The following is a 20,851-nucleotide window of genomic DNA, read 5'->3' on the forward strand; positions in this document are numbered from 1 at the left end:
GCAGCAGGAAGCACAAATCACAGCAGAAGCCAGTTCACAGCACTGTAACCACAGCAATTGAATGCCTGGTGGCTGCTGCTGCTAGAAACACCAGCACAGTTACACCAGACTGCTGGACCAACAAGGGCAAGAGGACCGACCAACCCCTTTTAGCCCTCCCTTTCCTTCTCACTATTTTACACTTGGATGCCCCAATGCAGATGAAACATCATCTCAGACAACTCACACACAACCTGCCTGCCACACCTGCAGCTGAGCCACTGGATGGGATTAAAAGAGTAGCATGAGACCAGAGAACTTATAGAAAGACACTACTCTCAATTAAAACACCAGGAGGCATAAAAGCATCCAATTCCTGATGGGAAGCAGACGTGAATGCTAGGCCACAGACTGCTGGCCCTCAAACTGATGTCTGTGCATGCTTCAGAAGACACTGCTGCAAAAAGCACAACTGACAAACTGCTCAGAACATGCCTGAGCAGCCAGCCCCAGCACTGCGCCTCTCCAAGTGAAGGGTGTTACATTCTCCCAGCACAAGACAAGCACTAAAAAATAACACAGATCTTTAACAAAAATGAACGTGGTCCAGAGTATTCAGCTGGCAGATCATTAACCTTTAATACACTTTGGGACATATCCAATACATTTTTTAAATCACATTTTGTTACTATATTCCAAAAAAATAAACCCCAAATCCCCAAACCCAACAACCCCACCACCAAATATTAGTTTTAGGAGTTACACATGTATAAATACAGTTACAAAAAGGGGAACATTGCCTTAAGAATTCCAGTTACAAAACATAGATGCATTTACTAAGATTAATGTTTAATGTCACTGATCTGAATCTGGGTAAGCCAAAGGAGTCTGTTAAAACCAATAGATTTGTCACATGAAACAAGCATTCAGTTATTAGAAGTCTTGTCTATTCACCATGAATTCCACATAATCTACTCTGTGAATACAAAGTGTACTAATATATTTACACTCTGAAGTCTAAACTACAGTGTAAAAAATATAAAGTTCTTTAGAAATTAGGACATTTCTGTAACACTTTCTATACAAAATACTGCCATGCAGTGTTCTTACCTACATCTCAGGGGAGGAAATGCTCTTTCTGCCAGTGTAATGCTGTACAGTCTCTGTGCTGCTCTTGGGAATTTTATTTTGCAACTTCCTGGATTTTCAGAAGCGTATTTTGAGCTGCAGCGTCCTCCTGGGCTGCTCTCAGGACCTGCAGGACTGCAGTGCCCACGGCACCAAGCCATGCAGAACTGCGAGGTGCATCCCTAGTCCCTGGCAGCTTTCACAGCCCTCATTTGAAGGGCAGGAATACTGGATCCATCTCACAGGAGACACCTCAAGCCTCTCATCAGTACAGACCTTATTTAAATGGTCAGCAAAGGCAGTACAGCCCTACACAGCCCATGATTGTTTTCAGAGAGGGATGCAGGTGTACAGGAAGGAAGTAAAGAGACCACAAGAACATGAGGTTGCTTTTAACCACAGTGCAAACTAAGACTTCAAAAAAGTGACTGTGCACTGCCATGTTTTTATCTCTCTAAAAATACTGATTTCTCATCAGTACTGTTAGGGTATCCTAAACATAAACAGAAATAAGACACTGCTGTTTTTCTCTGTATCTACCCCAACAGATATATTTGGGCCCCAAGAAACCAAAACATTTGTGGTAATTGCCAGTGAAGCCTTACAATCACCTGATTTTTTTCCTGCTTTACTTTTTTCCACCTCAGCTCCAAACTCGAAGAATTAGCTTTCTTGTCAGGGCCTACATTTGTTGTGCTCCACCTGAGCACTTTCAATGCTCTTCCTTAGATCAGCTACAGAGAAGTTTCTATGTGAGTAACAGGAGCCAGGGATTTGAATGTACCAACTTCTTGGTGTGTCCCAAGAGCAAAGCAGAAGGGCTGAGCCCATCAAACACATCTTCAAGGGGAACAAGCACAGAACTGCCCTGTCTGAGCAGATACACACTGTCCTAAGGAAAGCAGTCTCACAAGTTGCTAAGGAAGGAAACGTACAAGAAAATGAATACTTCTTTTCTTTTGTTTTCATTAATACAAACAGACTAAAACAGCAACAATTTTCTAAGCAAGGCAAGCTACCAACCTGACTCTTTTTCATGCAGAAAAACAGAGGCTGTGTCTGCTGACCAGTTTGGGTGATCTATTAAATGAAATGACCAAACCTCCTAGAACTGGGCCACTAGACCAAAATGCCACCTTCATTCCCTTGAATACTATTTTTTCAGGCTACCCTAACATGGGCAGTAAACCAACACTTGGCAGTAGCCATATGCTGCTTCTCCCCTTTGGCACAATGAATAACCACCTCATTTAATTGTTTCTAATCATCCCCATAAGACTTTATCCCAAGTGCACATTTACCTGCTTTCAAAGCAAACTTGCGGTTTCTTTTCCTAAAAGAAGATACCCTGGGCACGCACTTTTTTTTTGCCAAGTTTGTATTTGTTTTGAATGTATTTTGAGGAATAAATTGGACAGGTGTCTAAATTTCAAGATGTACAGGAAATGATTCAGCAGCAGATACTATTGACACAGCACCTTTGTAATTCTGCAGATCCCCATATAAATGTTAGAAGTTTCTGTGTTACACCAAACACAGGACACAAGCAGGAAAGGATGGCAAAACCTCAGGCTCACAGTTCTTGGGCCAAAACATCCTGAATGAACTTCAGGGTACGTTGGTACAGGAAAGCATCCTTCTTCTTTGGCTTGCAAATATTTAGATGATTAACATCCACCGGAATAAGGTCTCCAATTCCTATGTCTGGGAAAGGGAAAGAAAAAAGAAAAAACTTCCAGAGTTCATAAGATGACCTAGACTGAGAAGAACATTTCACATTAGCAATTTCTCTCTCAAAAGCAACTTCTCCCATCTTCAGTAAAACTCTCTGTTCATCATTATTTTTTCATGTGCTAAAAGCATCAGCACACACAGTTATGGCCTGATGGAGCTCTGTGTTGCCACAAACCCCACACTGGCATACTGCAACATTAGGTCAGAGTTCTACTGCCTCCGTTTGAAATACACAAATGTACATTTCTCCATACAGACAACTCTGCTGAAACAAACCTTCATTTACAGACAGCACCGTCCTGACTGAGGTTTAAGCGTTGATATGATCAGGGATGTAGTTTAATGCATGGTGTCTTGAATCTGATCCCCACTAATTGCCCTTATTCCTTACACAAATACTTTGACAAGGACATTAAAAGTCGGACTAGAATGAAGCTGAAATATGCTGCAAATCACTATGCACATTTCCAGGTAAATGAAATATTTACATTGCTTAATTGTAGAATACAAATATTCCATTTTCAGCTACTGATTTTGGGCACACTACAGCATTTAATCTTTCTTAGTAGCCATCACTACTAACTTTCCAGTTAGGATGCTGTGACTGCCACATTCCAGTTTATTGTCTATTCACTCATCATCTAGAGAAATCCTCCATTTTGCTTTGACTTCTGTGTCTTTACCCATGTAAAATTACACTAGAGCAGGATGAAGCTCTGCTTTAATGTGCCAAAGCAGACATGCAAGAAACAGGGAGCTTTCTGCTCATTAGCCTGTGTTTTGAACAGAGTGAGTGGCCTGCTACTGGACTGCCATGTGCCCTCTAAAGGTTCTCAAGAGCACTCATGTGCTGCACTAGGTGTCATCCCTAGAAGAGGAGAGACATGCTACAAAATTACAAGTGCACAGTGCTCATCTGGGCTCTGTTATTCAGCCTTCTTTTTAACCTTTTGTTGCTAAATAATAACAAAAAACCTCCAGCTTTTCAGTCCTTGCCAATAAAACTGCATAAGCAACGTTTTTGCAAAACATTGCTGCTCAAGAGGACACACTGTAAAAATACTGGTAAATAGTCACTCAGAAAAACAGGGATGTATAGTACACCTTTTTCAGTATATGACCTTGCACTCAAGCTAGAGGACTTGGGTGGTGGAAAGCCTGGTCTAAAACCTAAAAAACCAATGGTTTCCGGCTTTACAGATACCTTGGGCAGGGCAAAAGAAAGACTGAAAATATAAGACTTAAAACAATTTTCTAAGTTGAACACACATAAAAAAAAAGCAAGGGAAAAAATGTCTGGTTTCCCCTTCTCCTACAAAAGGCAAAAAGATGGAGGGAACTCTTCAAGAGACAAACTCTATTACTGGAGTTCACGAGACGTGGAAGGTAAAGGATTCTTAACACTGAAAACCAGCTTTGTGACTTTTCCTTCCATCAGCAGTTTACTAATTTTCTTTCTTACTTTTTAAAGGAGAAAGTAGCTAGAATTTGCAGAAGCATCTGAAAGACTATGCAGCCTATCTATACAAAGATAAACCACAACAAGTTGTAATTCCAAAGGAAAGGACTCCAACATTACACCAGGGTCTACCCTGCTTTTTTTAACAAATGTTACTCTCATTTAGAAAAATCAAAACAAACAACTGCTATTCTAAGATTTAAAGGTAGCTGCTTCTGATCTCAGCAGGGAGGCTGTCAAAAGTTTAAACAAAACCCCCCCACATATCATAGACTTTTTTTCTAGTTTTTTTACTATAATATTTATAACCCTTTCTCATTATTGGTGTCTACATCAATATTTACCAAGTTAAACCAATTAAATGGCTATTTCTCACTTACCTGCTGACTCCACAGGTACAACATGCAGCTTTATCATGCTGCCTATGTGTGTTGGTAGGGTTTCTGCAAAACTCAGCACAGAAAATTTCTTGTCTTTGGCAAAAGACAAGAAGTCATCATTCAGCTCTTTAAGGGCAGGAGAATCTGAGAAAAGGCAACATAATATTTGCAGTGTTATAAGATTATAGCATTTTTCTGGCAAGACTACCTTGCCAGAGATGTTTTTATTACTATGACAGTAAAAGGAGTAGCATTTTGTTCGTAATCCCTTTTTCCAACTAGCACGTGCAACAACTTGTTCTGACTCCCCCTTCTCCCCTCACCTCTGCAATCAAATGAAACAGCTACTCAGAATTACTTGCAATAATTCAACACACAACCCAAAACGTAAAAAGGAGCTTTGTTGTTTGTACCCTGCTTTTTCTGACAGCACAAAGAAAAACCCAAAGTGCCAAGAACAGATAAGCAGAGCTCCTGTTGCTAGATGGTAGCAAACTGAACATACCCTTGCTGAGCTCTTTAACCTCCGCAGACGGGAAGAGGAGATATCTGGCATTTATAGAATATTCAGCCAGCTGGGAACCATGGTGAGGTACGCTATAAAATATGATTCCTCTGGTGTTGTTTACAATTTTATCCATTTCTGGATTCTTGGAAGCATCCACCAGCATCTTTTTGACTAGGAGACCTGGCAACAGAAGCTGAATTAATGTAGGGATTTAAGTAACTGGGAAATAATGATCATGCTATATTAACCATGAAACAGCTAACCATATTCTTGCCTTGGTTGATTAGTCCTTAGATTGTCAAATATGTAAGATTAACTTGAAAAAAACCCAAACCATGCCCGAAGAGGCATCAATATAAAATGTCAATGAATGATGCAAATCCAATTTTGATTTGCTGTATGTGTTGCTAATGATATTTACTATACGCCTGATCAAGGAGAAAATTTTGCCTCTGGATTTCCATTTACATGAATTTCAACTCATTGAGTTTTTAAATCAACACAGTAAGAACAAACAGCAATAAAAATACTTTCAAAATTTAGTATAATGCTACTAAATACGATGCATTAGAGAAAGTAGAAATCTGTTTTTCATTTTTAGGTCTTTGCCAATTTTTAAAATAAACTATTTTGAATAATTGCATTTCTACCTGAATTTGGTTAATGGCTTATTCTGCAATCTTTAATGCAAATAAATGCTTCATATCAAACAGGCAACATGCTTACCACCCATGCTATGGGATACCCACACCAGAGGTCTGTCTCCAATCCCAGCAGCTTTGAGCTTGTCAAGCAGCTCACTGCTCCTGAAAGCAATAGACTTCCTGCAAGGAAAATAACAAATGCAGGCATAATGGAGCATGACAGGCTAAAAGGCATGTTAAAACACAATGATTTTTAGTGCTGCACATTTATGAAAATGAATTAGGTAAACAAATATTCATTATTTAATTATTGTTTCTACACTGAAACTTTTGTAAGGATGACTTCACAACGACAATAGGAATGGAGCTAAATTCAGTTTCTCACTCTCGCTAGAAAGTTTTATTTTAATTTTGCTCAGCAAACATTTCTGTTTTCTTGACAAGTTGTTTTATGAAGTTTTAAACAGTTTCATTTACATATTGCAGCAAAACAGTTTTTACTCTATGAAAGAAACATCAACACATAATGAACTTCACATGAACAAATGTAAACTGTAACACGAACAAATCTCATACTTTGCTAAACAAAGCTCCAAATGTGGAGCAATGTACAGAAATTTAAAAACTAAGTGCATGATCAAACAATATTTTAAAGAAATCACAGGTAATGTCAGTTACACTTGCCAGACAATAGTCTCCAATTGCTTTATACTGGAATAGTATGAAAACACAATCATCCCCATTTTATAAATGGGAAGACTGAGCTCTGGAAAGGATAAGCTACACATTAAAGTTTGAAAATGAATCTGCAGTAGAACCACAACAAAACCAATGCCAATGCCCAGTCCAAACTTGAAAGTGCAACATTTGCACTTTACATTGCTCCTTGCAGTGTAACAAGAATCAAACACAGAAGGCCCTTAGGTGATGAAAACCTCAGGATATGGGGGCAACCACTGTGCAAAATAATTCACTTCATCTCTATTTGTCTCAATATTCTCACTAGAAATTGCTTTATAACACATATGAAAAGAATAATCAAATGTGTCTTCTCAGTTGCACAGTACGCTCTGGGCTAGCAGAGAGACAGAAAAATTCATTTTCGAAACAGTGAATGAGACAGTGCATTTAGGAGCAAACCTAAGGTGGTTGTTCTACTGCAACCTCATTGTTCCTGCTAGTTAAAAATACCTTCAACATCTTTCATTTATTATTAACCATATAAAATTACAAAATTATCAAATAGTATGGTTGGGTGACCATAAATAGTAGGTGATGCAATTTTCCATTTTGTAATGAAAAAGACGTTATCTTAGGGAAAAAAAAGAAAATATGTGTTTATTTCTTTTAACATACTTACTCCAGACAGACACAAGCAGAGTTTTCTTAGAATCATAGAATTATTTATGTTAAAAAGACTTGTAAGATCATTGAGTCCAACTGTTAGCCCAAGGTGGACAGCCAAGCCCACCACAAACCCATGTCCCTAAGAGCCCTATCTGCCTGCCTTTGTATTATCTCCAGGGATCAGGACTCAGCCACTTCCCTGGGCAACCTCTTCCAGGGCTTGACAATGTTTTTAGTGAAGGATTTCTTCCTAGTACCCAATCTAAACCTGCCCTGGTGCAACTTAAAGCCAATTCCAGTCTATTTTGGACCTGCACAGGTAACCATCTACATGCTTCTTGCTGTCATTTTCCTGCGTAATTTCAAATAGGCACATTAACACTCACGTGTTCCTCACTTTCTCCCTGCCTACATGTTTTCTTTAAAGCAATAACTGCACTGATCTTCTGTACAGCCAGAGTAGGGGATGAACAAGTACCAAGTTCCTGGTCTGTTATATGTTGAATTTTTTCCTTCCCTGCACAAAAAACATTATTAATTTTCAGATTCTTAACCTGCAAGCAGCCATGCACATGCCGCTGTTGCAGTACACCAGTCGACTTTACAGTACTGGTTACATGCTTAAATATCTTAAATATTAATCCATTTGAAGGATTCTGATTTAAAGATCACTGAACTGAATTACAAAATTCTATTCAAGACAAAAAACCTTTACAGGCTCATACTTTTCAACATGTTTGGTGGTAGCATCTTCCTCTGACCTACCCTGTTCAAGGTCAGTAAAAACACCATTCCTCTGGCAGGGGCAATCACACTCTGATTGAATCAGATACAGTTACTGTATTTTATCATCAAAGTAAGATTTTTTGAATAAAAATATGTTTGTAAGAGAAACAGTGTGGCCAGCAGGACTAGGGAAGGGATTGGTGAGGCAGCACCTTGTGTCCTGTGTTCAGTTTTGGGCCCCTCACTACCACAAAGACACTGAGGCTTTACACCAGGTCCAGAGCAGGGCGATGGAGCCAGTGAAGGGTCTGGAGCACAAGTCCTGTGAGAAGTGGCTGAGGGAGCTGGGGGTGTTTAGCCTTGAGAAAAGGAGGCCCAGGGAAGACCTTACCACCCACTGAAAGGAGGGTGTAGCCGGGTGGGGTTGGCTTCATCTCCTAGGAATTCTCAACTTGGGATGAGAAGTAACAGTCTTACATTGTGCCAAGGAAGGTTTAGGTTGGATATTAGGAAAAATTTCTTCATCAAAAGGGTTGTGAAGCTCTGAAACAGGCTTCCTAGGAAGTGGATGAGTCCCCATTCCTTGAAGCTTTTGAAAGGCACGTGGATGTAGCACCTAAAATGTTTTGTGGTGGCCTTGGCAGTGCTGGGTTAATGGCTGCACTTGATCATCTGAAGTCTTTTCCAACCTGAATGTTTCTATGAAAATATGTGCTTCATTTTATCAGAAGTATAAAGCCACAGTACAGTGATTTTTTTGCTGTGCTTATGAAGCATTATTGTGTCACTTTAAAATATACTCCCCTTAGGATATAAAGCTGGTGTTGTATTTTCATTAACTAATAGCATAATTTAGTGTCTCCCTTAACATGAAGCAGAACAGACTATAAGAATTCATGAAATTGCCACATGTAGCTAGCCATGAGGCTAAAAACTTTAGCATACCGTGAATATACTTAATACTTTTCCTAATCTGAGTTTTCAGAGCAACAGGAAAAGTCAAATTGACTCTTTCACACTAGGTGATCCCACGGATCAGCTTTACAGGTCTGTGTCCTGCCCCCACTCTAAGCTGCAGATGCTGCATTTGTTACCTGTGAGCCTCGACAGGACATTTTGCTTTCCAGTCACTCAAATGGGTGTCATACTCCACAGATATGATTCTAAGGGAAGGACAGTCTGAAGCAAGCCATGTCTAAATTAAAGAAAAGCAAAACCAAAAGAGTTTATAACTGAGGTACTTAAACTCTTGGAAGTAATGGAGAAATGACATTACTATGGGGACAGCATCAAGGAAGACTTTCGCTCTTCAGTTAATCCCCAAATACATTTTACACCTGGATTATCACTCTTTTATTACATGCTGGTGAACTCCAGATTGTTCCTGAGCCCCAAAGCAGGCAAAGAATAAAGATTCATCTCTAACTCGTGCATTCCTGGCTCCCTCTCCTGGGTGAAACAAGAGTTACTAAGATTGCCAGAAGGACTGATCAATTCAAGTTTCACAGATACTTTAGTGGCTGTACCAATGTGAGTTTGCTTGGAGCAGTAATTACCTACTCACCAACAACACTTAAATAGCAATCTGCACAAAGTAAGGTACTCAGACACCTAGGTAAGAAAGGGAACTTAATTTAAAATGTTATCCTATAAACCTTTTCCTCAGCAATAACATTCCATTAAAAAAGAGAAAAAAAGAACAGAGAGCATAAGGAAAGCAGCCATTGCCTCCTCTTTCACTAGCATGTGAATGATGTTGAGAACATGAAACTTAGTGGGGATTTTTCCTTGCAAGAACAACAAACAACTCATTAACAAAAATTTATCATCATCAACTTGAAAACTGCCACTTGTATAACAAATTACAAGTAATTGAATTCAAAAAAGACATCTGCCAGACAGTTTCCCTCTAGATGCTTTAGACAGCTCTCATGAATGAGAAAACAGCAGCCACATGTGAAAGTGTTACTGTCTTTTTACCTTTGGCCAGCACTGACTATACTCCTCTTCCCTTTCTGAGGCCCTTTTATCCAAATGCCGGTCAAGGTCTTGCTGTCGCCAGGTTTTAAATGCTGCTCCCAAAAGACCATGGACGAAAAGGATGTCTGCTCTGACAGGCTGGCTGATCAACCAAAAGGAAATTTTGAGAGATATGTGGTACATGTTCTTTTAGCAAATTGGAACTTTAAACCTAAGGGATGCCAAAATGTTTTGTTTAACACTACATGTCATTTCTTATCTTATGGGCATGATACTTCAAAGAAAGTGCTCAGATAAAAACAAAAACTAGGGGACCACACAGAAGAAAGATATAAAATGAGGTATGTAAAGTACCCACCTCAGCAAATCATAATTTTCTATGATGAAAAACACCTTTCCTGACAGCTACTGTTCATGCGGCTTGGTAGCTCCAGCCTTATCACCACATTAGCTCTTCACTGTAACCGGAGTAACACCAAGGAGCCAGGCAAGAGTTGCTACTAAGTGACACCTATGCTGGAGACTGCTTCAGCCCCAGACACACCATCACCACTACTAAGGATGAAAATTTACTGCATCTTAGGCCAACATGTGCTCTTGCCAGTAGAATAATGACAGGGCACTGTACCCCAAGACAAAGTGCAAAGGTTGAACAGTTGCAACCCACACAAAGTAGTCGTTAATTACATGGTTTGTGTTCAGATATTGCCATGCATTACAGTAATGCTCTGTCCACACCTACGGACTGCTCCAACCCCTTCTATTGTTACTCTACTTGGGAATCTAAAGTCAGTCCTTTCAACCCACCAAAGAACAGGAGGAGCAAGGTAACATCAGTACAGCAGTACTCTGTGTAACTCTTCCACAGTTTTGTAACAGGACAGTAGAACAAGTAACGCCAAGAACAACACGAACAATGACTCCTTCTATTTTACCTGCTACGATATTGCGGATGTAAGACATAAACACCATCTGGATATTTTTCTTTCACCATGTCCCTGTCTAGATTAGCCAAAGCTCTGGATGCATGAGAAGATTGAATGACATGTGGGGATTTCATTACTTCGGCAAGTACAGAAACCCAACCTACATTGAGAAAATGAAGCGGCAGGTTAACTAATTGAAACATCATCTGAAGAACAGAATTCAGAAACATCAACCATCAAACTACACATCTGAAAATAGATGTTAAAACTTAAGAACGGTAACGTCAAAATAAATTATTTCAATCTACTCTTGACGTCAGGGAAGTCAAGGCTAGGTAAGTGGAATCTCCTAAATTCAAAAATTCAGATGTATCTTACTACTGTTCAGCTTATGATCTGAAGGCGAGCCCTTCTTAGAAAAAAAAGAAAGTGTATCAGCAGGTCAGTACAGCTGTAGCAAGAACAGATCTCAGATCTCTTTTTGCAGGTAAAATGCCAGGAAGATGGAGACAATGAAGCTTAAAGCATAAGAGAGGCATAATAAACAACCTACAGGAGCACTGGCAGGTAAAAAAATTGATGCCTGCTGTGAAGGTACAATAATTTCTTATTTTAAATTCCAGCATAAGAAAAACTCCTTATACGATTAAAATATCTTTGCTATTCTAAAATTTGTATACTATTTATACCTTAGAAACATAAGATAATTAAATTGGTCACAATCCTCAATAAAATTTTAAGTCAAAGATACTACGACTTGCAAACACTTTATGATACACCACCTAAGGTATAAAACTTTCTTAAACGTGGATGGGAATTGTCATAGACTACTGAGAAACGTAAAGGAATATCTTTTATGTGCATATGCACACATGTTTCTTTAAAATACTGACAGATCTTGCTGCTGCTAGCAAAAGCAGCCTATAAATCACAGTTACATTACAGTCACGTCCTTAAATAAAACTTGGGAATTTACTTCAGGAGTATTGTTTCAAAACCATGTACATTATGTTGCTACTACTATAGCCAGTAAGCTGCTAATTCAAAATCATTTACTGTAGACTGAGGAAAAGACATTTGAATTTTGCCTTAAACAAACAAAACTGCCAGTACCTTTGAGGACTGTATTTTTTTTAACAATAATGCATTTAAATTCTGTTTCTAAGCAGAATATATGTTGACCACTGGGAAATTGTACTTAAGAAGAATACTATCTAAAGCCTACTTTCAGTTCTCCAAACACAATGGAAGACTGCCAAGATAGTCTGCCTAAAACTAGCTTGGTCTTTGGTTTTGTATTTCTCTTAAATGAGCCAAGATGAAGAGTCAAAAATAACTGTTCAGAATCAAAAATAAATGTTCTGCCCCCAGACACCCCATGACAGCTACTACACAGTGCATTACTGTTTTTCTTCGTCTTCTTCCTGTGCCAGCAGTTTTTGCAAGAAAAAGAGCCTTAGAGGTTCTTTCTTCTTAGACATCATCCAGCAATAAAAGAGGAGCTTTATCAGCTCCAGACCAGCAGCATGTGACTGCTCATGTCTGGAGTTTGATTCACTGTCTAAAATTCCTTTTGTACTGAGAGCTCTGTCCCAGGGAGCTGCTGACTTTCCTGTTCCAATCTCTTCTTCTACAATGTATGGTTTCAACAATCATCAGAATTTAAGAACAGTGCCAGAGCTCAGGACAAAGGCCTTCATAGTCCATCTGCCTTTCTTCAGAAGTGAGCAGTATGGAAGCTGCAGAACAATATAATAACAGAGCAATAAAAGAACAATTATACAGTTCTGATTCTAGTCTACACCCTTGGATTTTCTGCAGTCAACTTTGTTTCCATGTGCAGAACTTTATGGATTTTTCTTTTCATGAATTTGTCTCATCACTTTTGGAAGCTTTGTGAGTCTTCAACTACCCTAATGTTTGTGGCAAGTTTCATTTTGCTCATGGAGTATATGGAAAATACTATTTATTTGTTCTGACTCTTTATAATATAATGTACAAGAACCTTTGGTCTTCCATTAAAACAAAGAGCAGATGACTATTCCCTCTTTGCCCTCTCTATGCAAGTGAAGAGAATTTTATAAATCTCCATCATATTCTTTTCCAGTCGTTTTCCATCCTAAGTGTCTTAGTCTAGTTATTTGTTCTTCATATCACAGCCACTGCAAATTTTTAATCACCCTCACCGTCTTTTTCTGTGCCTTTGCTACTTCTCCTTTGTGTAAAACACACGCTGTATTTAATAAGCAGACATCAGCTTGGATTTATAGAACAGCATACTAATATTTTCTATTTATTTATTTATCTGAAACTTTTGGAGTAGAAATCTACCACTGAGACAGCTTTCCTTTTACCTGCACGTGCTATGGATGAGTGGAGACGTTCATCCAAAGCCATATTCCCAATAATGCGGATTATGTTCCTCTGGATCTTCGCTGAATCTTTCCGTAGCTGGTAAATCCTCTGCAGTAGCTGGAGGCCTCCTTTAGCTTCAATTTTATCACAGTGAGAGGAAACCTGGTATTACACAGTAAATACAGTGACAATAAATAGATGTTCTGCAAAAGGTTTTTTAGATGCTGTTGATTCAGAAATTAGTGAGTTTTAAGAAGGAGGTATAACAGGTATAACACAACCCTTTTTGCATAGGAATTATTATTAATCTCGAATTTATTATGCCACATTTGAAGAGGAAATAGATATTTTAATATGCAAAATGGATAATTCTATGAATTGACAACTTGAAAATCTCTGAGTACCACCTCTCTACTCTTCTTCACGTCTGAGGGAGATGAAATGCTCTCCACTTGGCACAATCAAATTTCAAGTCAAGTTCGAGGACAGTTGAATAGGTCAACTGTCTGCACTTGCTAAAGCACTATCTCAGCCAGAGCCACTTGTCCATCATCTGAAATGCAATCATCATAATTCCTTCTCTTCCAAATGAAAAAGTTCTTTTATATTCCAAACAGTACCCCTATCATTACTGATCCTAAGGGCAACAATTTAGTCCAGATCAATGTGCGCAGTAACTGCAGAATTGCTAATATCCTCAAGTCTGTGGCTTTCAACAGGCATTTGGAATGAGTACAACTTGCTTAAACTGAAAATCTACACTATAACAAATTCTAGACTAAGTCAGAATTCATAGGGATATGGAAGATGTGAAAAGAATACTGGGAAACTGCACTTTATCCATCCCAACTATCAGCAACCATTTGCATTCTCAACACTGTTTTTCAATTGTTCTAGTCCTGTGAACAATTAAATGTACACAGAAGAATGTAGCAACAGAAAAAAGAAGCATCACTGTTACAAAATGTCTTCCATACACTCTTCATCTGTGTCTGCAAAAAACAGACTGGTCCTGGGAAGGTCACTGTATTAGCTGCTAGCTAATTCATTCAATATTCTGCCCAAAGAACACCTTTGTGTATGGCTAAGGCTTGCATTCTGTTCTGGTTTTTGATTAGAGTGAATTCATGACACTATTTTGCTTTGTGAAAATCTGGCATTAGAGCCTCAGAGCTGCCCTCTTACCTATGGAAAGATACACACAGGTATAGTTCAGGGGAATTTGTAAAGGCGAATTAGAAACAACCACAAAACTTACATACACTCCCCATGAGAAAAAAAACTATTTCATTACAGGAATGTGTTCATTTCACACCCCTCTCAATTGTTTAAACATTCTTACAGAAGGAGAAAGCTGTAGGAGACAAGGAAATGGCAACTCCTTCCCAATATATGAGAGTGCATTAGAAAGGAATGTCTATAAATGTAGCTTTTCAGTTACGGGTTAAAAACAAATTACCTTAGAATGCTGTACTAAAGCCTGCAAGCAAAAGAGTTCCACTGTCTCTGAAGGGATTTTACTCAATGTGTCACAATATGGAAGCCCATTTCCTCCAAAACACCATAAGCTTCCCTGAAATGAAAAACCATAAAAATAGTACCACATTTCAAATGGCTACATTAAAAAAGGATTTCTAATCTAGAATGTTAAGTGTGTAATGATCTATAGAAATTGCACAGCATGCATGCACTTCTCAAAATGTACAAATTACCACAACAGTACATCATAAAAGTATTTACTATTTTTAACTGGAAATATTAACTAGATTTTCTGTGTGTAGTCTCCTTAGTCTATTAACTTCAAAACATACAACAAAGGGGAAAAATGTAGTATTTTCATTTTGTTAATGAATGTCATCTTTTAAGATCATTTGCTTAAGCATAAAAAAGCAAGAATCAGAGTAACTCTAGACTTGCAAAACTTAGAGGAGGAAGAAAGGTCTTCAGTATATGGCACAGCCCTCAGAAGACCAATCTCTCAATCACGCAGCAGAAAGACCAACATAACCTCAATAAAAATCAAAATACTTCCAAGTGTGGTGTCTTACCAAAGCTCCCTTTGTAGCACGAGCTCTGGCTGTGAAAACAGTAAAGGAGTGATAGTGTAAAAATAGCACACATAACTCTGTCATAGAAAATAAAGAGTTATTGCACTCTGAAAACTCTAAACAAAGACTGACAAGCATTGTTATTAAAATGACATTCATTTTTGTTATTGCATCTTATAAAAAATAATAAATAAGGAAGTCAGAACTTTTAAACAACAAAAAATAAAAATCACAAGAGAGAGTGGATGAAACTGACATATTTGTTATTTTTTTAAAAAATGGCACTTTAAATGATATTCCTAAACCCACTTAGGAAGTTGTTGCACAGACAGTTGAAGAATTCCTAGATCCAGTTCCAAACAGACCATAGACTACTCCAACTCTGGTTTGGTAACAGGGACCTATTTCAGAGAGGCACTTCCACGTGATGTAACAGAGTTTACTATTTAAGGTGTGCTAACAACCTCTTAAGTCTAGAGACTTAAGAGAGGTTTAATAATCTCATCAGTAAAGAACATTCAAACAACAGTAAGATGAAATGTCAAAAATCATTTTATGAGCGCTACAAGGGGAAGGAATGTTTTGGACAAAGCGTTAAAATGTCAGTTTAATGGGAAGGCTTGTAAGATATAATCATTAACTATACCTTCCAGCTAATACAGCTAGGAAATATAAACAAGCTTTCAAGCAGACAGACTGTATTTACAAGAGATTTTGCTCATGTTCTACAATCACAAAGTGTCTGTATTTCTCTTCCTCTTACAATGATAAAAAATATGGAAAAAGATTTGTATCTTTAAGCTCTGCAGGAACAAAGAACCCAGACAGTTGTGTTCTGCAGATGGAATCTCACCCTTTGTGCTGCAAGAGTCTGGCTACTTTCACGTAATGCAAGAGATGTGAAGTACTGGACACATGGATCGAGACCAGTCTGAGGTAAAGACACCAACAGCAAGCGGAGTTCATCTTCTATGGGATAATCCTGCGAGAAGTAAGCACGAACAGCTTTTAGTTTATTTTGTTCAAAGCATAAAGCAAAACACAGAAGAGAGAAAAATTTGAAATAATGGAGTCAGCCATACTAAAGAGGCCATAAAATATGAACCCTGGCCTTAAGTGCTCTGCAAATTCAGTTTAATAGTTTTATCTGTAAAGACTTTGGAAACTGATAATCACAAAACCTCCAAATAAATTATAAAAAGCAAGTTTTACACTAATATTTTGGCGACATTATTCTAACGGTTCCAAAGAGCAGAAGAAAAACCAGTTCCTCTTGGCAGAGGAAACTTAAAAGTTCACCCTTAACTACATAGAAATTTTCATAGAATCATAAAATACTCAGAGTTGCAAGCGACCCACAAGGATCACAGAAGTCCAGCTCCTGGTCCTGCACAAGACAACCCCAAGAATCACACCATGTGCCTGAGAGCATTGTCCAAAAGGTGATTGAATTCTGTCAGGCTTGGGGCCATGACCACTTCCCTGGGGAGCCTGTTCCAGTGCTCAACCACCCCCTGGATGAAAAACTTCTCCTGATATCCAACCTAAACCTCCCCTGACAGAGCTTCAGGCCATTCCCTCAGGTCCTGTCCCTGGTCACCAGAGTGAAGAGATCAGTGTCTGCCTCTCAGCTTCCCCTCACAGAAGGGCTGTAACTGCAATGGTCTCCCCTCAGTCTCCTCCAGGTTGAACAGACCAAGTGATCTCAGCCACTCCACGTACAGCTTCCCCTCAAGGCCTCCACCACCTTTGCTGCCTTCCTGTGGACACTCTAATAGTCTAATGTCTTTTTTATACTGTGCTGCCCAAAACTGCACACAGTGCTCAAGGCGAGGCCACACAAGTGCAGAGCAGAGTGAGACAATCACCTTCCTCATTCACCAACTTGTGATGCTGTGCTTTTGGTGTTGCTCCATTAAAATGAACGTATAAATTACTAGTAAAAAATAAAGACATTTCTTTTAAGGTTTTGTCTAAACAATCAGTCGAAGTATTTGTTTAACAATCCATATATTGATTGATAGAATCAACAAAGTAACTTTCTTTGCCCACACACACTGAATTTGCCATTATTCTAATTCTTTGATAAAATCAGAGATGGAGACTTCTTTGCGTAGAGTTGCCACAATGACTTGCTTCAACTTCCTAAGCAGCAGATTGGCAACTCTTAGCTTCAATCACCTAGCAATCATACTGCTGTAAAAATATATCCACGAGCACATACTAGTGTATCCTAGTATTGAAGGATTGACAGGTACAGATCCACTATCACATAATGTTACAAAGGCAAGAAAGCAAACACTGAGAATAACACACCCAATCAAAGCTGCTGTTCAGAGTTCTGTTGGTTAAGATACACAGGTATTTCTTGACAGGGCCTTCTGCCCCTATTCATTCTATTAGCATTACAAAACCCTTTGTATATTATACTTCATATGCCAGTTCTTTTTATTAAAGAAGCTGACAACTCCTCAGACCATCATGTATATAATAAATACATATACATTTAAAATATGTTAAGTCAAAAATTAACTTAAAAAGAAAGCAAGGCCAAATTTATCCAATAAGGATTTGCTGACATCCAAAAGCTGGCAGTGAAGAGGTGGCCTACAGCAGAGCACCACAGTAGTACTGAGGAGGCAAAGGCCTCCAGGAGCACACTCTGTGTGTAGGATTCTGACAGTGTCAACGAGGCAATTCAGAATGATTTCTTCACATTGCCTACTGGATAGAGACAAGCAGTGTGTCTGTCAGACTGGTAACTGGCTCAGACTTCACTGCTTGTAAATATGTCATGTGGATATACAGTCCAAGAATAATAATTGATCAATGCTTCCAACCTTATTTCTTTCCATCATGCCATTCCCTGATGCATTCCAGGGGTGTATCATATATTACAGTTTTGTATTTTGCTATTTTACTACTAGTCAGTTCCTTTAGAAGAATTTCACTTTCAACAGTCAACAACAAAAGCAGTAAAAAAGAAGCAAGCAACTAAGAATCATCTAATACCTACTTCTCCTTTACTTACAGTCTTTATTTTTGGCAGTGGTGGTGGAGGCAGGAAGAAGCGAAGGTCGACGTCTTTGGATCGAGCCAAACCTATAGCAGTCCTTTGATCACAGGTTTGAGCAACTGTGCCATACTGATAATCTGTTGTACAGGAATTCCAATGTTAGCGTTAAAATGAACCTGAAATACTTAATTTTGTTTTAAATGTAGTTTAAAACATACTTGTAGTTTGTAAATATACTGGAAAAGAACAATCTCTCTGCAGTCTACTTAAAAAAACCCTTTGATTTTCTAACCATAAGTTCCAAAAGTTAAAAACTGCAGATGTTAGACCAGCACTACACTGAGCTGAAATACACCCAGGCACTAACTGTTCATTATAGGCCAGTTTGATAATTCAGTGGCAAACTGAAGGAAAAGAGAATATAACCTTGAAGTGGATCAACACTTTTCTACAAAAATTTGCTTCTATTCCTGTTACTGTTATACAATTCTAGAGCAAAACTGACAAGCCATTTAAAATATACTTTCCACAGACATAGATTGGCAACGCTTTTCCTTTGGTGGAGACCATTTATACCTGCAAACTGAACTCATTGGAGCTGAACACTTTGTTCTAGCTTCAAAAATTAGCATATACTTTCAGTCCTAAACCTTCTTTGACTTGGTTTTGAAGTATAAAGTTTAAAAAAGCCTGTTTCCCCCATGAGGCAGTAGGCAAGAATAATTAGTGTTTGTGAAATGTCCAAGTACTACAACAATGAGCACTACAGAGAAAGGGAGATAACAAAAGGCAACTAAATGCCTGATACTGGACATCTTGTGCTCTGAAATCACCTAACAGGATTTGTCTACAAAGGACAAAGCTCAGTTTTTGTATATCCTAGCTTTCAAACATTTTCAAACACAGTTTGCTGGTGTAAATTCTCTGTGGAAATTATTTAGAATTTTAAAGAGGCAATTTGAAACAAGATGAATCCCAGGGTGTGGAATTGCACTGGAGAAGTGAAAGATCCTCAACTGACTAAATTACCAAAACGAAAATCCAGAATAGAATGTCACCTAGGTTATGTAGTCTGGTATGGGAGAGGAGGAAACACAAATACATGCACACCCTCTTCCCCTTTAATTGGGGTTTCAAGGATATTTGCTGCTAGAACAAGAGGGAGAACTTATTACTATTAAATAATAACTAGGACAAAAAATGGCTTAGAGATAATGCTTGCACATACAAGCCCTCTACCTCTGGTTTGTCATTATTACCTATCAGATCCTAACTAATTTTTATTAACTTAACCACAGCCTTAAACTCACTCCTACAGAGGCTTATAAAAAAAATCACTGCCAAAACTTGTGACTGCATTAGCAATCTCAAGAGAAAACCCAAGAAACCAAAGAGCATGAACTGCTCTCCCACACCACAGCAATCCCCTGGTGGGGAAACACAGAGGCCTGCACTGCAGACACTCACACGGTGTCAGGGCATTAGGAAAGAAGAGCTACTTGCAATGTAAATAATTCCCCCCTGTTTCACACCAACTTTCAGAGCATGTTTATGATTCTTGCAGCTACTAGTTTCTCTTCATGTTGCCAGCAGACTCGGAACAGCTCACTGAGACTCTGTGGAAGTTCTGGGACAAATTGGGCTACATCAGCACACATTACCATGCCAGTGAGTGTTGCTTGCCAGGTCTTGTACAGCCTGCAGTCGGGTTGCTTTGTCTTCTGACTGGCTTCTCTTTAAGAGAAGCCACAAGGCACACTCATGATCTTCTCCATCAAAGGTACTGAATTGTTCTTTGACCAGGAAACAAATTAAATCCAAGTTACTATTAATGAGCATTTTAACTGGCCACGTTTCTATTCGTGGAATAAGGAAATATGTAGGTTTTAAAATATCTGATAATTACTTTTTCACAGCAATTTAGAGTGTAACATTTTAACCTTAAATTAGTACAATTTAAAAAGGACAGAATTACATCAGTAAAACGCTGATTCTAAAATGGTGGGTTTGACTCATTTTAGTGGCACCAAGTTGATATTTCATGTATCTATGTAACACACACAACCCCTGGCTGATGCTCACCAACCAGAATTACCAGCAGGAGCTGCAAATTATTAGCAACTTTTGAGGCTCTGACCTTGAAGAATTAATTTCATACAATGACAGTGGAGATGCACATTGCTATAATCATTTAACAGAGAGTCAAATGAGAATAGACAATATGCCTCAGGAGCACAGTTTCTGATACAAATGGAAATTCTTGTTTCAAATTACTTGAAAAAGCAGCAACACTGTTCCAAAAAACTTTGCTGCTTTCAGTTAATACTGTCAATTTAGATGAAAGCATACATATTTTTTCTAAAATGAGTTTTTGAGAGTATTTCATCCCACAAACACCTTTTCCACACAAAAATTATACCAAATATTAGTATTAATAATATTATTATTTAATAATATTGTTAGCTTAACTTTTAAATCTCTTCTGGAACAAGGAATAAACCAACCCTCAAATCTCCTCTTAACCCTCACTTGCATTTACTTTAAGAAAAGAAATTGTTTTAATACACAGAAAATAGACAACTGTAGGAGGATAGCTTGTATCATAAGGTAGAGCTATCCAC

At 38.4% G+C, this 20,851-nt stretch overlaps 1 protein-coding gene across 5 annotated transcripts in view; it reads right to left on the reverse strand.

Moving 5' to 3' along the window:
• Positions 1–593: 593 nt before the first annotated feature.
• Positions 594–20,851, reverse strand: part of SERAC1 (serine active site containing 1) — a 30,507-nt gene continuing 10,249 nt past the window's right edge. For all 5 annotated transcript variants that reach the window (XM_063390195.1, XM_063390193.1, XM_063390196.1 and 2 more), the window contains 12 exons: positions 19,892–20,023; positions 18,246–18,367; positions 16,068–16,196; positions 14,626–14,739; positions 13,166–13,328; positions 10,821–10,971; positions 9,886–10,027; positions 9,000–9,100; positions 5,915–6,012; positions 5,186–5,368; positions 4,681–4,824; positions 594–2,811 (listed from right to left, as the gene is read on the reverse strand). In XM_063390195.1, the coding sequence (XP_063246265.1) occupies positions 2,681–2,811; positions 4,681–4,824; positions 5,186–5,368; positions 5,915–6,012; positions 9,000–9,100; positions 9,886–10,027; positions 10,821–10,971; positions 13,166–13,328; positions 14,626–14,739; positions 16,068–16,196; positions 18,246–18,367; positions 19,892–20,023 (1,610 nt within the window). In that variant the 3' untranslated portion in view covers positions 594–2,680. The remainder of the gene's footprint in view (positions 2,812–4,680; positions 4,825–5,185; positions 5,369–5,914; positions 6,013–8,999; positions 9,101–9,885; positions 10,028–10,820; positions 10,972–13,165; positions 13,329–14,625; positions 14,740–16,067; positions 16,197–18,245; positions 18,368–19,891; positions 20,024–20,851) is intronic.

This window comes from Prinia subflava, chromosome 2, assembly GCF_021018805.1.
Source record: "Prinia subflava isolate CZ2003 ecotype Zambia chromosome 2, Cam_Psub_1.2, whole genome shotgun sequence".
In the NCBI taxonomy this organism is placed as follows: Eukaryota; Metazoa; Chordata; class Aves; order Passeriformes; family Cisticolidae; genus Prinia; species Prinia subflava.